The 17,017-nt window shown below is 43.1% G+C and overlaps 1 protein-coding gene across 1 annotated transcript in view; it reads left to right on the top strand.

Moving 5' to 3' along the window:
* Window positions 1-17,017, top strand: part of DNAH9 (dynein axonemal heavy chain 9) — a 373,298-nt gene that overhangs the window by 123,474 nt on the left and 232,807 nt on the right. The window contains exons 29-32 of the mRNA XM_003791085.1: window positions 2,563-2,720; window positions 5,734-5,872; window positions 8,106-8,393; window positions 16,198-16,408. Coding sequence (XP_003791133.1) covers window positions 2,563-2,720; window positions 5,734-5,872; window positions 8,106-8,393; window positions 16,198-16,408 — 796 coding nt within the window. The remainder of the gene's footprint in view (window positions 1-2,562; window positions 2,721-5,733; window positions 5,873-8,105; window positions 8,394-16,197; window positions 16,409-17,017) is intronic.

Below are 17,017 nucleotides of genomic sequence, written 5' to 3'. Positions count from 1 at the left end.
AAAATGTCAGTTATTTTTTGTTCTTCCCTGTGGCTTTAAAACCTCTAATGACAATGAGTCTTTAGAGAAGTAGATCCCAGTGGTTGAGGTGGACCTGGCAGCCTTAGATGTTCATCTGGTCCAGCTTTGGGTATAGCACCTGGCTGGACTTGCACTTAATGCTGACTTTCCCAGTCCACCTGCTTCCCTACCCTCCCACCTCCTGGCATCCCTAAAAGACCTCTGGACTTTACTGAGGCCTCCTAGGCCCGATAAGTGTTAGGTTCCAATGGTTTATTCCATGGACCCCAGTTGCTGCTAAGCAAGAAATCGTCCCCTGCTGTACCAGCCAGGCTAACTGAAATTCCTGTGAGCACCGACACCGCAACATTAACTGCATCTTCAAGCCTGTTCAACACTCTCCCTCAAGGGCCCCTCTACAGAATTTAACACAAAAGCACAGATGCCTCCAATCTGAAAGTGCATCATAAATTCCTGCTGAGCCTGAGGTTTCTGGCTTCAGTGTCGGGAGAGAGAATGCTGAGTCAGAATGAACAGCAGAAGGGTCCCAGGCGTCTGCCTTCGTCTTTATCCAAAGGTGACAGAGTAACTTGTATACACTAATTACACTTGCTCTCCCACTTCCTAACGAAGCCAGTGCTCTGTATATTTTATAGCTGGGAGGACTGAGGATGAGGGAGGGAAGCGGCCTTCACTAGCCACATAACCTGCAGGGTGACAAAGGTGATGAAGGCCGCCAGAGGCAGAGCTGGGCTGGGCTGCGAGCCCCACGCAAACCAGCAGAGCTCGATGTGTTTGGCCAGCATCCTGGGTGCTGAAGCCAGCTACTGCCAGGATGGCATTGATATTCTGCACATAGCAAAGAAGTTTCAGTTTCAGACTAATTGCTGTGAGCTCAAATTCAGTCATTAGCACTTCACTTTGTGAAGGGAGCTGCATCCTAAATGTAGGACTGTCATGAGTCCTGGCAGACTGTACACACTGTGAGGCACTGTGAGACAGCCATGTCATGGCGGATGGTTCAGCCATTCCGCCATTGTGCCCACCATCTCATACACACACACTCCTGCAGCCCCATCTCTGCAGAGCGAGGCTACCCTTGGCTGTATAGACACCATAGACTTGGCTGATATGCTGGATTCATTCAAAACCTTGCACTGGTCCCCACTTTCAAGTTTAGCATCTGAGAACCCTGAGAGCCTGCAAACTCCCAGAGACATTTTGGGGCCTGGCTGAAAAAGACTAGGGGTTCAGTCTGGCCCCCCATTGCGAATCATTTTAGCATATGTGTTTTCAAAGCACCAAGTATAAAAATAAATGCTTGAACTTCATTTTTGCCTCTCCTCTCACTGCCATAGAGTGATCTGGAACATAGCTGTGAGTAGTCAAGCTCTGGCTCCAGCTATTATTTATTAAGAAAAAGCCTAATCTGGCCAGGTGCAATGGCTCATGCCTATAATCCCAGCACTCTGAGAGGCCAAAGCAGGTGGATTGCTTGAGCTCAGGAGTTCAAGACCACCCTGAGCAAATTGGAGACCCTATCTCTACTAAAAATAGAAAAATTATCCAGGCATTGTGGTGGGTGCCTATAATCCCAGCTACTCATTAGGCTAAGGCAAAGGGATCACTTGAGTCCAAGAGTTTGATATTGCTATAATGCCACAACACTCTATGGCAAGACAGGTATGACAGAGTCTACCTGTGTCTCTCTTTAATGAGAGAGAGAAAGAAGGAGGAGGAGGAGGAGAGAGGAGAAGAGAGGGGAGGGAAGGGAGGAGAGTAGAAGAGAGGAAAGGAGGGGAGGAAAAAGCCCAATTCCTTTAGAAGGGCACTAACATCCCCTGGGATCTGGCCCCAGCCTAATTTTAATACATCCATAGTGATGTCATCTGTCCAGAGGTGTAGCTATGAAGAGTTAAACCAAGACAGGCACCACAATTGTGATGATGAAGGTCACATTAACAATTTTCATGTTGGCTGCTATTTTTAAGTGTTTTCCAAACTCTATATTCTTTTCAGACTTTATTTTATTTAATCCTTAGAACAATCCCAGGAGTCCTCACCACCATACAGTGGCTAAGAGCACAGGTTCCCAAATCCCTCTGCCTGGATTCAAATCTAGATACCACAATTAGTGGCAGTGGGGCTTTGGGCAAACTGTTTTGCCTCTCCACGCTTAACTTTTATCACAGAAAGATGGGGATGACCAGGTTAAAGTGCCCCCTCAAAGAATCATGGTGAGGCTCACATGAGTTTGTCCATGAAAAGTGCTCAGAACAGTGCCCCGCACACAGTCACTTCAGCTATTACTACAGAGAGAATCCATGTTCAAAGGGACTTAAAAACCTGTTTGCTTTTAGCTGTAATGTTATAATATGGACGTGGGCAGCCGGATGTCTTTTAGACTCTCATACAAAGCTCATCAGTGTGATCTTTGCACCTGTCCCTCTGTGAAAGGAGCCACAGATCAATTGTGTGTGACGTGTATGATTCGGGGTGCCCAGTTTCAGTACTGACCTCACCACTGAAATGCAATGGAGTTTCCACTAATTGGTTCACCAGGTAAAAAGCATTCAGGATGCCATTAGAGATAAGAAGCAGCGGTTCAACTTCCTCGGGGAGGAGATTAGCCTGGATCCTTCTGTCGGCATCTTCATCACCATGAACCCGGGTTATGCGGGCCGCACAGAGCTGCCAGAGAACCTCAAAGCTCTCTTCAGGTGAGCACCAGCTCTGTCCTCTGCAGAAACACCCAAAGAAATAAACTTTCATTCATTTTTCCACTGACAATGTATGATATCTATGTGAGAGAAAAATTGGAACATTTAGTAGAAAAGTAGGTTCTTAAAAACCACCTTTAATGCCTTTAAGGAAAAAAAAATTATTTTTTGCTTAATTATGCTCTGTTCTTCTTTATATGCCTATTTTAAATGCATGCATTTGTAATCTACTTTTGTAGTCTACATTTGTGGTTTGCACTGCTTTGTTTTTCATTTCGTAGTCATCCTAATTGTATTGTAAATATTTTCTTCTATTAGATATTCTTAATAAATCTCATTTCATAGCTGCATATTTTTCTATCAAGCACATGGTCCACAATGTAATTAACTAGTCCCATGCCCATGTGATTAAATACTAAGACTTTCTAACACATAAAATAAATTTATGCATAATGTTGTAATGTATGTCTTTGTGTATAAACCTTTTTTTTTTTTTCTGTATGCATGATTATTTTCGTTGGCTAGCTTCCCAGAAGTGGGATTACTGTGTTAACGGGTAGAAACATTTTTAAGGCTTTTGATACACATTGCCAAATTGCCTTCTAAAAAGAGTGGTAGCAAATTACACTCCTAGTAGTGACACTTGAGAGCACCTCTTCCATTTCCCCCAGCTGCTAGTGACTATTGTTATGTTTTGAAATCTTCTTTATTCTGACAAGAAAACACAAATACATCTCCTAGCAGGAGCTAGAGGCTACATCCCTTCTTCAGAAAAGAGAAGTTAGCCCAACCAAGAGAAAACTGAAGGATGCCTCATGGCTTCTGATTTTCTGCTTACTGGACTTGTGTCCTAAGAGGGGAATTACAGGGAGTTATGACAAAGTTTGTCTCATTTGGAGGCTGAGAGACTCGGTGCTCTCTGTCGGGGATGTTGTCAACACTTTCATGGATATTTGGAGGTCTGAGATGCAACCAGGCAGCTCCCTAAGTACTATAGTCTCGCTTTTCCATTGCTCCAGTCGTGACAAATTCCCATGTCACAGAAGTAGTGTGGGCATCTTCTCCTTCAGGTGGGTCCCCATTGTAACCAAGAGCTGTTGGAGTGTCAAAAAGCTGTCTAAACTGCTGCCACGCAGTACTGCATTCTTTGCTAATTGCTTATGCAAAGTATTATTTTATGCCTTATATTACCAATGATAATGAAAGTAGGTTATAACTCAGGAATTATTGCTTACTTGTTTTTCTTTCTGAATTTAATGAGAATTGTCTTTGCCTATTTGGGCGCTCCTACAAAAGTACCTGGACTGGGTGAGTGGCCTAAACAACAGACATTTAATTTTCACAGTTCCAGAGGCCAGAGGTTCAAGATCAGGGAGCCAGAAAGGTCAGGTTCTGGTGAGGGCCAGCTCTCCAGACAGTTCTTTTAAGGACACAGTTCCCATCTATGAGGGCTCTGTCCTTAGGACCTAAGTCACTTCCCCAAAGCCCCATTCAAACCTTAGGGGTGAGGATTTCAACATATGCATTTTGGGGACACATAAGCAATCCGTTTCATAACCATCCATACATATATCCAGGGAAGAAACTGTGGGAGGAAAAAAAAAAAACAGAAAAAAATATTTTTTTAAATAATAAATACAAACATCTACTATCCTCAGAAAACTCCTGTGGGATGGATGCTAGTAATGCTCCATTGTACAGTGAGAAAACAGAGAAATTCAGCAAATTGCCAGGTACACTAACCCTAGTTATTAGGGTTAGCTAGTCTCCCAACTAGTAAACGGCACAACTGCAGTTTCAGCCCAGAGCCGCTCCAGGCCTGTCGTCCAGAGGTAATCAGTGTACCCGCTGGGCATTCTTCTTCCTTCCGATACTGTGTGTCAGCAGAGCATTTGTTTTTTCAAACTTAATATCAGACGCTCTGTAGTTTAATATCCTTTCATTAATAATGTTTTCCCATGTCATCAAATAGTTTTCCTTTATACCATTCTATTTTTACACTGCATTGGATGCTGTTGTATGAATATATATTTAACCTTATGTTACCTTTACAAAACAATGTTGAGGATTTAAGTATTTGATTGCTTCTTTGAATTCTAATACAATATATTTCTGGAAAAAAGTGTGCTCAAATGAAATGTTTTTGACAATTTTATATCAGTGTAGGAAAAATGACATTAAAGAAATGTAATAACCTTGGGCTTCTATTACCTATCTAATAAATTAATAAAAAATAAGTGATTTAAATACAAAATGTTTTCAGTGCCAAAGAGGGGTGGAAATCACAATAAATACGTCTATGAATCCTCCTCTCTATTCTCAAATAAGACATTTTGTGTCCTTTTTTTTTTTTTTTTTTTTTTTTTTTTGCAGTTTTTGGCAGGGGCTGGGTTTGAACCCACCACCTCCGGCATATGTGGCTGGTGCCCTACCCCTTTGAGCCACAGGCACTGTCTAAGATATTTTGTGTCAAAGTGGGGTTAATAGGTACCTGCCTTAGACCTCAGCATTAAAAATTTACATTTATAGAAGTGCATTAATGTACATAGTTACCGTTCAATAAAAAAAAAAAAAGAAAAAAAAAAAATTTACATTTATATGAAAATAAACACAGAACAAGCACTGGGTGTCTATGTTTGGAGGAGACAGATATTTTAAGTTTAGGAATAAGGTTTTTTGTAGGTATTTAGAGAAAACTTGATTCCTCAATCTTAGTACCTAATCTGCTCTAGACAACTTGCTTTCCTAATCCATGCTTTGTGTAAGGCAAGCTCAACTAAAGTTGCAAGATTTGAGTTGCAGCACCAACTCTACCTCTATCTGCTAACATGACCTCACCTTGGGCAAAAGACTTCACTTCCTTTCTCCTTAGTTAACTCATCTCTACATTGAAAGTCTTAGATGAAATCATTACTAAGGTCCTTCCAGGAGTTTTGCACTCACAAATGCCTCCAGGTACCATCACAGCCAGCATCTCTGTGCTTGGGAAACTGACAGTGTCTCCTGTACACAGGCCTTGTGCGATGGTTGTTCCAGACTTTGAGTTGATCTGTGAAATCATGCTGGTGGCAGAAGGATTCATTGAAGCCCGAGTATTAGCCAGAAAGTTCATAACTCTTTACCAGTTGTGCAAAGAGCTTCTCTCCAAGCAGGTAAGATCTCAAGGGAGGCTGGATGCCCAAGTACCATGCAACAGCTCCTGTAAGGGGTCTGGGAGGACTCTGGGGCCAATGTGCTAAGGGAAATATAGTGCAGCTCTGTCAGAGAGAGCCGCCGTGCCTCTACACATACTAAAAGTTCTGAGCATTTCCACAGTACAGATTAATGTTTATTTGCTGGTTCAGCATTTTTCAAAATTATTTAACTACAGAGCTCCATTTTTTAACAGATTATTTAGCAGTGTCCCATGAGAAACACTACAGTGCCCAAGAAGAGCTTCTGGATGAAATAGTCTCCACCTGAAGGGACTTGAGATAGGGAGGGGTTGTCCAGAGGGTTCGTATTAACTACCCCACACTTCCCACTGTGACTTGGCCTTAAGTATAGCTTCTGCCCAAGGTGGGTCCTCCTGGGAAACAGAGCCTTGCCACACACCTGCAAGGTCTGTGCCATGAATAGAGAACTTCTTCTCAGGGTCAAGGACAACTGACCACGTTTCCCTCGGCTATTCCCAGTGAGTTCTGCCTTCACTATGGGGTTATCTTGTTTTGATCACCTTTGCCGCTGCTACACAGACTCCCTCAGCCCTGGGGAGTCTGTTGAGATGGAGAAGGTCTCATTTTCTTCACACTTTCCTTCTCACTGTGTCCTCTCTCTAGGATTTTTCCACCACTGACTTCCAGACCAGTGAGTCTTGACAGCTTTATCCCAAACCCCTCTTTTGAGGTCAAGCTGTACATTCAACTGTCTATACCACAGCTCCCTGAGTGCTTAAAAAAATTCCTCCAGCTTAGCACATCGATAGCTGACCTCTACCAGCTCTCATGCAGGCTTACCTCTGCCACCCTCCCTGGGTCAGCATGGGGCCGTCATCCACTCACTGCTCACTCTAGAACCCTGACAGTTTTCCTTGATGTTTCCCTTCTTCCACCCTATAATTATGAACAAACTATTATTGATTCTACCCTCTGGATATTTCTCCAATGAGCCCCATTTTCTTTCCATAATCCTTGCTGCCACTTTAGTTCCAAACACCCACATCTCTTGCTGAAAACGGTCACCACTGACTTTCCAGTAGTTTTCCTACCTCTACTCTAGACCCTTGAGTTCATTCTTTAGCTATCAACTAGAGTGGTTATTATTGTTTTTTGTTATTATTGGGGACTCATTGAGGTTACAAAGAACCAGGTTATACCAATTGCATTTGTCAGGAAAAGTCTCTCTTACAAATGGGTTCCTCCCCCAAGAGGTGATTACTTTAAAATGCTCTTTGCTGATCTTGGGGTAAAGACCAGTGTCCTCATCCTCTTGTACTAAAGACCATAGACCATCCTGCCTCCTGCCTACCTGCACAGCTTCAGCTCAGGGCACTGTCCTTGCTGTGCAGGGCTTCCTCTACATCAGTTCTTTGAGTTCCTTGAACCCGCTCGTCTTCTCATCCGAGCCTGTGGGCATCCTGCTCCCTCTGGCTTTGACTCCACTCTTTTCTCATCTGTGTCTGCCTGGGTTATGCTCTTATGGGTCTCCTTTCATGCCCTTCCTCCAGGGGAGTCTGATCCACAGCCTCTGTGCTGTCCTCACTGCATGCTGGACTTTTCCCTTAGCAGCATTTATCACAGCTATAGCTAAGTAACCCTCTGCTACCCAGGCAGTGAAAAAGCTTAGCCTCGACCTTAGGCCTCCCTAAGCTCAGATTTCAAACTCTGGTCTGCACAGTCCTCTTCCTGTCCCCACCGGACTGCTCTGAGGCCTGCTGGCAGCAGCATGGTCCACTCTTCCACAGGCTCTCCCAGCAGTGCTGCTATCAGGAGCCCACTTTAAGGCATTATTTTTTGTTAAACCCCTCTACTCAAAGAGTTTCAAAGTCTGCAAAGTGGTACATCTAAGACTAACGTAACTCCCTCCTTGACAACCCTTCCATCTGTGAAACGTGCAAGGAATAGCCAGATAGATTTGAGAATGGCCTATTTCATCTCCCTGCCTCCAGCCCTTATATGTTCTGAGTCTGTTTTATTGTCATCACAGCTGGAGAAAGACTAACACCAAGCCATGAACTAGAATTCTGTGACTGTGACTTGCTGAGTTGTAAATCCTTTCCTGTGTCTCTGCCTGGGCTTCAAGAGTGACCTATGGCCCATGTGACACCTGTAACTTTGCAGATGCTAGCCCCAGCACTGTGTTCCACAGCCCAGTCACTTTGGCCTAACCCATGCTGCCTGCCCATAGGATCACTATGACTGGGGCCTGCGGGCCATCAAGTCTGTGCTCGTGGTGGCAGGATCCCTGAAGAGAGGAGACCCCAGCCGGCCTGAGGACCAAGTCCTGATGCGCTCCTTGCGAGACTTCAATGTCCCCAAAATTGTGACCGACGACATGCCAGTGTTCATGGGTCTGATTGGGGACCTCTTTCCTGCCCTGGATGTCCCCCGGAGGAGAGACCTCAACTTTGAAGCTCTGGTGAGGAAGGCGGTGGTGGAGCTGAAGCTCCAGCCTGAGGAGAACTTTGTGCTCAAGGTACATGAAGTCCCTCTGTCCACAACATTTCTCCATCTCTTAGTTCTTTTCTTGGACAATGGCTTGTCCCTCATCCTTAATGCAAAGGGCTGGTTTAGAGGGTCAAATATGTATCTAGTTAGCAACAATTCAGTTCATTTCAACAGCTCTTTAATGGGGACCCACCATGTAGAGTGCATGGTAGGAAACACAAGAGCGAGACAGAGGAGCCCCTCTCACTGGGAGCTCATAAGTCTGTTGGGGAAAGGAAGACACAGTCTGCCCCACCACAGCCCCTCATGTGCACTGCTGCCTGCACCGTTACAGCAGGATGACCTGGCGTAATGTGGAAGCCATGTTGCCGTATTGGTTCATATGTACTTTTCTTGTCCCCAGACAATTTCAAAGTGGCTAGGGCAAGCTTTCTTACAAATTAAAGACAAAAATCTTAAGAGTGGTAGGTAAATAATGCACTGTTTCCCAAAGATGTCCATGTACTAGTCCCTAGAATCTGCAAGTATATTATGACACATGGCAAGGGGAAGGGGATTAAGGAAAGATAACAGGGGACCATGATGAAGATTGTCCTAGATGCCAGACAGAGACTTTTTGCCTTAAAGAGTCTAATTCCAAGAGCCACCCTCACCCCAGATATGAGCCAAATCTAACAAAGTTCATAAGACGCTGCACATTGAGGATGGTATCTTAGAATCAGGACAGTCATGAGTCTAATGAAACCATCTGACTCTCCATCCCCTGTGTCTTCGCCCTACTCAGCAGCCTACTCTTTCTTTCTGTTATGTTTTCTTGTCTGCTGGGCCATGTTTTATTTACTTCTTTTCCCTCCAGTCCTTTTCCATAACTGCTCTTGGCTATTCTGATAAAACAGATGCTCTTCTTAAAAGCCAATGTTTCTACCCACTTTTCATTTGCACTTTCCGTGTAAACTTCTGAAAAACAATTCATCAGAAACTGCTGTGTGATGCGCCAGTGTGTGGGGGCATCCTAAGCTCCCTGAGAAGTGATCACATGAATTTATTTCTTAAATAAAAAGGAATAAACTCATGAGGAATGGAAACTGGGAAGAGGATATGACAATAAATTTCTGGAAAGATGAAAATATGATAAAAGTAAGCTGACAGATCAGCAGCACAGAGAGGCTGCTGGCTAGAACACACCCTGGAAAAGCACTGGGCTTTTGGTGGTTATGAGGGCAGGAAGGAAAAAGAAACTGGAAGTTAGCCAGAGGGGGCATCGTTAAGTCCCTTTTCCCTGTAATCTTGTCATGTGGCTCCTCTGCTCTTCTCCTACTATTTCCTTTCAATCCCCAAACACCAAGTAATGCAGAGAGGATTTGTATAGCCAGGCATTCAACAAAAAGAAAAGTCTTCAAAGAAATTTATTAAACTCTTTGAGGAGAAATGGGCCTGCTCTTAGGGTATTGGTACCTCATTTAACAGCCCTTGCATTGTCTCTGGGGGCCCCTCAGCCTGACGGCCAACTAACTGCTCACTCACCCTCAAATGAAAGGACAAAGGCAGAGGCCTGATCTGACCAGACCACAGAATTTCCTTTCATTCCTCCTACCCTCTAAAGAGACCCACAGGACCAGGAGAGGAGAACACCCGTCCCAGCCTCCTGGAGAATATGGAGCAGCCCTTTGTTAAACTTGAGGCTTACCAGATAATGGAGAAAACTACACACACTCATACCCTACACCAGAACTGACACATTGAAAACAAGAACTAGAACATTTTAAAAGTTCTAATTAACATCGTTGAAGAAAAAATAAGATTATATCTGTAAAACAAGAATTAGATGCTATTATAAAAAAAAATTATTGGAGAATTATAAAGAACTCTTCGCAATGTGAAATTTCATCACTAATCACATTACAATTTCAGAGAAAAAAATGGAAAATTAAGCCAAGGAAATCTCCTAGAATGAAACTATGTACAGTGTATATGTACTATGTATATGTACAGTAAAATACGTACACAGGAACATATGCGCAGAGACAGAAGATGTGAGAGGCAAGATGAGAGACGGAGGTTGAGTTTAGGTTGTCCACCATGGTACCAGTAAAATTCTAGAAAAAGAACAGAACAAACTCAGTAGAGCTGGAAAGACATGTGTACCCACTGAAAAGACTGCAAATAACTGAATTTAAATGGTTTTATATAATGACACATCACAGTGGAATTTCAGAAGTCAAGAATCAAGAGAAAGGAATAAATGTTTCCTAGTTAAGCAATGGAGGGAGGAGGTAGCACAAGTGATCCCAGAAAGGGATGAAATTCAGGATAACCTCAGAATCTCTCATCAGCAACATTGGGTGCTAGAGGGCAAGGAAACCATTCCTTTAAAGTTCTAAAAGAAAATTATTTCAGGACTAGAATTCTATGCAATGAAATTATTTTTCAAGGTGGTACTTTCAGAAATTCATACATTTTACTTCTTATGCAACCCCTTTTGAATAAGTTACTTGAATACATATCAGAGTAGAATTTGAATGGTATCACCTAACTCCAGGAAGATTAGCCCACATCACAAAGTCCCAAAACTGCAGATGGTGGCATGGATGTAGAGAGAAGAAACACCTCTACACTGCTGGTGTGATTGCAAACTAATATAATCTTTATGGAAAGAAGTATGGAGAATTCTCAGAGAACTAAAAGTTGTCCTTTCATTTGATCCCATAATCCCATTATTAGGTATCTACCCAGAAGAACAAAAATCATATTACCACAAAGACATTCACACTGGAATGTTTTTTATAGCTCTATTCATAATTGCCAAGTCATGGAAGCCACCCAAACACCCATCAACCCATGACTGGATTAATAAATTGTGGTATATGTATACCATGGAATACCATTCAGAAATAACAAAGGTGGAGACTTTACCACCTTTTATGTTTACCTAGATGGAGTAGAAGCACATTCTTCTTAGTAAAGTATCTCAAGAATGGGAAAAAAGTGTCCAATGTACTCAATACTAATATGAAGCCAATATATAAGCAATTGCATGTTCATGTGAAGGATAAGGCACAAATATAGTCTAGCAAGGAGGCTAGAGGAGAAAGAGGGGAGGGGAGTGAGGAAGGGTGATTGGCAGGAGGAGGGAGGGCACTTGGTGGGATCTCACCTAATGTGCTCCATGCAAGGCTGTTCAGCACGCCCCCTGGGTGAAGGGCTCTTCTACAACTTGAGCTTTACTTTGAAAGTGAGAACAATGTAACCTAAAAATTTGTACCCTCATATTAACTTGAAATGTAAAAAAAGAAAAATGTCATGGGGTTCCAGAAAATGAAGAATCAAAAAAGAAATTCTAGAGCAACAGCTGTTATTAGGCCTAGAAAGCAATCAATTCAAAATGGAGCAGGAAATCAGTGGTCTCCAAGTTCATTCAGTTCATTCTCTCAAGAAGAATGAACATATTCAAAGTAAGGCTAGACTAAGCTGAGAGTTCCCGTGTGTTTTATTTAACTTCTAAATAATGAGGACTGTGGTGATTAATTTTTTGTGTCCATTTGGGTGCCCCAATATTTGGTCAAACATCACTGTGGGTGCCCCGATATTTGGTCAAACATCACTGTGGGTATGTCTAAGAAGTGCTGTGAGACAAGATGAATATGTTCTGAAGATCCATCATGCAGCCTGGTGACTCTAATTAATAATGATTTATTGCATAATTGAAAATTCCTAAGAGAATAGTTGGCAAATGTTCTCACCACGCAAAAAAAGCGATAAGTATGCATGGCGATGAATATGTTAATTACTCTGATTTAATTATTTCAACAATGCATACATATATCCAAACATCACATTGTATACTGTAAATATATACAATTTTTCTTTGTCAATTACACATTAAGAAAGCTGGAAGGAGAAACAGAATGAAGTGCTGATATATGCTCTGACAGCTGAGCCTTGAAAATATTATATGCAGAAAAAAAAAAAAAAAAAAAAAAAACACTCACAGAAGACCACATATGGTATGATGCTATTTCCATGAAATGTGCAGAGGAGATAAATCCATAGAGGCACAGGCTGGACAGGAATGGGGCTGGGGTTTCCTGTGGGGATGATGAAAATGTTCTAAACTTGGATAGTAACAAAGGTTGTACAATTCTTTGAGTATGCAAAAAGTCATTGTATGGTACACTTTAAAAGGGTGAATTTTATGGCACATGAATCCTACCTCAATAAAGCTGTTGACAGGAATTTAAAAAAATGACAGATCTAGAAAGAGATTTTAAGTCTTCCCAATATCAGGGTATGGTGGCTTGTCTTCAGGCAGTTGTTCACGCAACCAAACAAACAAGCAAAAGTCTAGGAATCTAATACGCGGTCTCCATTCAGGAGCCAGAGCACTACCACCTCCTCCTCCTCCACCATCCCCTTCTTCTTCTTTCTTTTTCTCCTTTTTAATACAATGATCTCATCCTCCTACCTTCTCTCTACCTTCTCCCCGCTTCTCCTCCTCCTCCTTTTTCCTTTCTCTTTATAATACAAAGATCTCAAGTCAATTTTACCCTTGAAGTCCTCCAAATGCTTCCTGTTATACTCAAGATGAAATTTCAGTCGTCAATTCCTGCATCTTTGGCCCCTGCCTACCACCTCTGTTTGATCATTTGTCGTATGTTACACTCCCATTCCTTTCCTCTTCCCTCAGCATCTCAGTGGGATGCTGACCATTAGGCTTTTTTTACTTAATTTTTATAAAATCATAACTGTATACATTTATGGGATACAAAGTGAGGATTTGATATACAACATGGAATGCTTGAATCAAACTAATTAACACAGCCATCAACTCACTTATGTTTGTGGTAAGACTTTTAGAATATGCTCTTAGTTGGTTTGAAATGTACCCTTGCATTGTGCACATTAGGTGAGATCCCGCCAAATACCCTCCCTCCACGCACCCTCTCCCCACCACTCCCCACTCCTGCTCTCCCCTCCTTCTTTTTGGACTATATTTATGTTTTATCATTGGTATGAATGTGTAAATAATTATATTTGGTTTCATAATACTATTGAGTATGTTGGATACTTTTTTCCCATTCTTGAGATACTTTACTAAGAATAATATGTTCCCGCTTCATCCAGGGAAACATAAAAGATGCAAAGTCTCCCTCTTTTTATGGCTGCATAGTACTCTATGGTATACATACACCACAATTTTTTTATCTGTTCATGGGTTGATAGGCATTTAGGCTGCTTCCACAACTTATGAATTGAGCTGCAATAAACATTCTGGTGGAAATGTCTTTATTGTAAAATGATTTTTGTTCATCTGGGTAGATACCTAAGTAATGATACTTTTAGAAGTGATCAAGGAATACAGCAGCATCTCAGGATGCAAAATCAATACTTACAAATCAGTAGGTTTTATATCTGCCAACAATAGTGAAGCTGAAAATATAGTAAAGGACTCCATTCCTTTTACAATAGTGCCAAAGAAGATGAAATACCTGGAAATTTATCTAGCAAAGGAAAGCTCTCTATAATAAGACCTATGAAACCCTGAGAAAAGAAATAGCTGAAGATGTTAACAAATAGAAAAACATACCATGCTGATGGCAGGGAAGAATCAACATTGTTAAAATGTCCATACTACCCAAAGCAATCTACAGATTTAATGCAATCCTTACTAAAGGACCAGAGTCATACTTTAAATAGCTTGACCTTTAGGCTTTGCACTTGCAGTTGCCCAGAAGGGGTGCCTTCCCTGAAGGCCTTCACAGGGATGGCTCTCTTCCATTCATAGTTGAGCTTAAGCAGCACCTCATGGGAGGCTCTTCCCACCCTCTCTTCCTTTCTCCTTCCCGGTAAGATCCTGTACTAAGTCGTTGCAGAAAGAATACAAGAGCCATGATGAAGAATCTCTCTGGGTACTTTTGGGCCCTGATTCATAAGGATAGCAAATGCCTTGGGACAGAGAAGAAAAGATGGTATAGATTAAAAAAAAAGACAAATTAGCATCTCAGTAAATTATTCTGCCCCAACTGAGACTGATTGTCTTGCCCAAACAGTCATTTATCTGTTACCTTCACGCGGAGCATGGCCCTATCATTCTCCTCCTAATTCCCTGGCCGTACAATGCTAGAATTCTTGTTAACGCCTGCATCCCTTAAATGTTAAAAAACCTAGGCATTGTGGTTTTTTTTTGAGACAGAGCCTCAAGCTGTCCCCCTGGGTAGAGTGTCGTGGCTTCACTGCTCACAGCAACCTCCAACTCCTGGGCTCAAGCGAGTCTCCTGCCTCAGCCTCCCAAGTAGCTGGGACCACAGGTGCCCACCACAACGCCCGGCTATTTTTTGGTTGCAGCCGTCATTGTTGTTTGGCGGGTCCGGGCTGGGGATGTGAACCCACCACCTTAGGTGTACGTGGCTGGCTCCTTAGCCAGTTGAGCTATAGGCACCGAGCCAAAACCTAGACATTGTTATTGATCACTTTTTTAAAGATGTAGAATGATGGAAAGTATTGGGGGAAACTTCCCATTCTCCCTGTCTACATTTGGTACACTGTTTTTTCAGTTCATTTTTCCTCTGCTAAGGATCTTATTAGTGCAAAAGATGAAAAGACCTGATCCACGATAAAGTTCAAATGTATCCGACGCTGGTACACAAGACCTTTGTTGACCAGGCCCATATAATGCTTCCAGCCATCCTCCGTGTTCTCAACAAATACTTGTTCAGCACCAGGTGTGTGCCAGGTTCTCTGCCAGACACTGGAGAAAGAGAGAAAATAAACCCAGGCCCACCTGCTTTCAAGGAGCTAATAATCAAATAGGGGGACAGAAAAACAACCTTTGTGCTATTGGGGATGGCCAGGAGGTGGGCTGCATGTCAGGGACACCTACCCCAGGCTGGCAGCTTCCCAGGGATTATGCAGGGTTGAACTTGAAAAGCAGGAGAAAGGGTAACCTCTGAGCAGAAGGTGCAGGCACAGGAACAAGCACCACTGAATGGCTCCACATGATCATCTGGCTGGAATATGCACACTGAGGAATAATAGATAAAACTAGAGGCTGGGGTGGGCTAGAGAGCAAAAGGGCTTTGTAAGCCAGTCTGAGGCTTTTGGAGTTCAAGGCCAAAGTGATGGAGAAACCATTGGAGGGACAAAGTGACTGATGGCAGTGGCTGCTCAGATTTCCCCAGTAGGCAAACTCCTACAGCAACCTGGACAGCTGAGCGTGGAGGCAGGTCTCACCGAGAGTGAGACCTTCATTGTTACCCTTATCCCCACAGGACTTCTTGATTCACCAAACCATCTGGCCAAACACATCATGCTCAGTCACCCTCTGCCTGGAGTCTCTTTCCTCCTGCACGTCTTCTAGGAAAACTTATACACATCTTTGGAACCCCTGTTCAAGTGCTCCCTCCTCTGTGACGCCTTCCATGTTCCCTTTATCTGCACAGAATCAATTGTTCCCTCTCCTCTGCCTCCGCAGCTCTTCACAAATCTCTCTGCTGCAGCAATCCTCATTGTACATTACAGTGATCTGTCAAAATGACTTCCCTTCCCATCAGAGTGTCAGGCCATGGAGGGCAGGAGAGTCCCCTCTGAACCCCCTCACCTGGTACACTCTCTCTTATTTACTTGATGACTAATAAATATGAGACCAAATGATGAATAAGCAAATAAATGGATCCCGTTTCCCCCACATCTCAGAACCCGTCACACCTTGGGGTGAATAACTCGTCCTCTGTCAACTTCAGGTGTCACTTCAGACACCAACCTGGCTCACAGAATAGCAGTTGGGATGCAGGTAAGTGAGGGGCTGGTCCCTCTGGCTGAATCTCCCATCTCCATAGGTGGTCCAGCTGGAGGAGCTGCTGGCAGTGAGACATTCCGTGTTCGTGGTGGGTGGCGCTGGCACCGGGAAGTCACAGGTGCTGAGGTCCTTGCACAAGACCTATCAGATCATGAAACGCTGCCCCATCTGGACTGACCTCAATCCCAAAGCTGTCACAAATGACGAGCTCTTCGGCATCATTAATCCAGCCACTCGAGAATGGAAGGATGGTAAGAGATGTCTTCCAGCTACCTTGGAGAGCATGCATTTAAGGAGGATAAAGCAGGGCAGGCATCAGCATAAACCAGGGAGCAGAGGTGCTACGCTGCCTGGCTCACTGGGGAGGGAAGCCAATGGCTTGTTCCCAAAATGGTGGTGCAATCTAGCAACCCAAGAGAGCAGCTCTCCCCCAATCAGCATCGCCCCAGCACTGAAAGCTGTAGCACTGTGTCTACATGCTACAGAACCCTGGACCCACAACAAGCCCCTGGTGACACTGAAGACTTGTATACACTCAATAGAAACACACCCCGTTCTAGACTCTGAGGACCCTAAAACCATGTTCACTCAGTGTGATCTTAGTTTCTCCTTCAAAGAATTAAGTATCATTAATGAGCATTGTTAAGGGTGCTCTGTCACTGGAAGAGTGCAGAAAATAAATGGAGAAAACCCTCCGAACTGATAGTGACTTCTCTAAAACGTGTGGCTTCTGGAATGAAGCAATCTCAGCTCCCTCCAGACACTTCAACATCTGACTATATCGCAGTCAAATTGTCTGGATTTCCCTAATTTAGGACTTTGGATCAGTTGCCAAGCACTGTTTCTTTTTTTTTTTTTTT

Source organism: Otolemur garnettii, unplaced genomic scaffold, assembly GCF_000181295.1.
Source record: "Otolemur garnettii isolate 467f Iridium unplaced genomic scaffold, OtoGar3 scaffold00046, whole genome shotgun sequence".
Classification (NCBI taxonomy): domain Eukaryota; kingdom Metazoa; phylum Chordata; class Mammalia; order Primates; family Galagidae; genus Otolemur; species Otolemur garnettii.
Note: the sequence above shows the minus strand (reverse complement) of the source record. Positions and strands in the feature narration are given on the sequence as shown.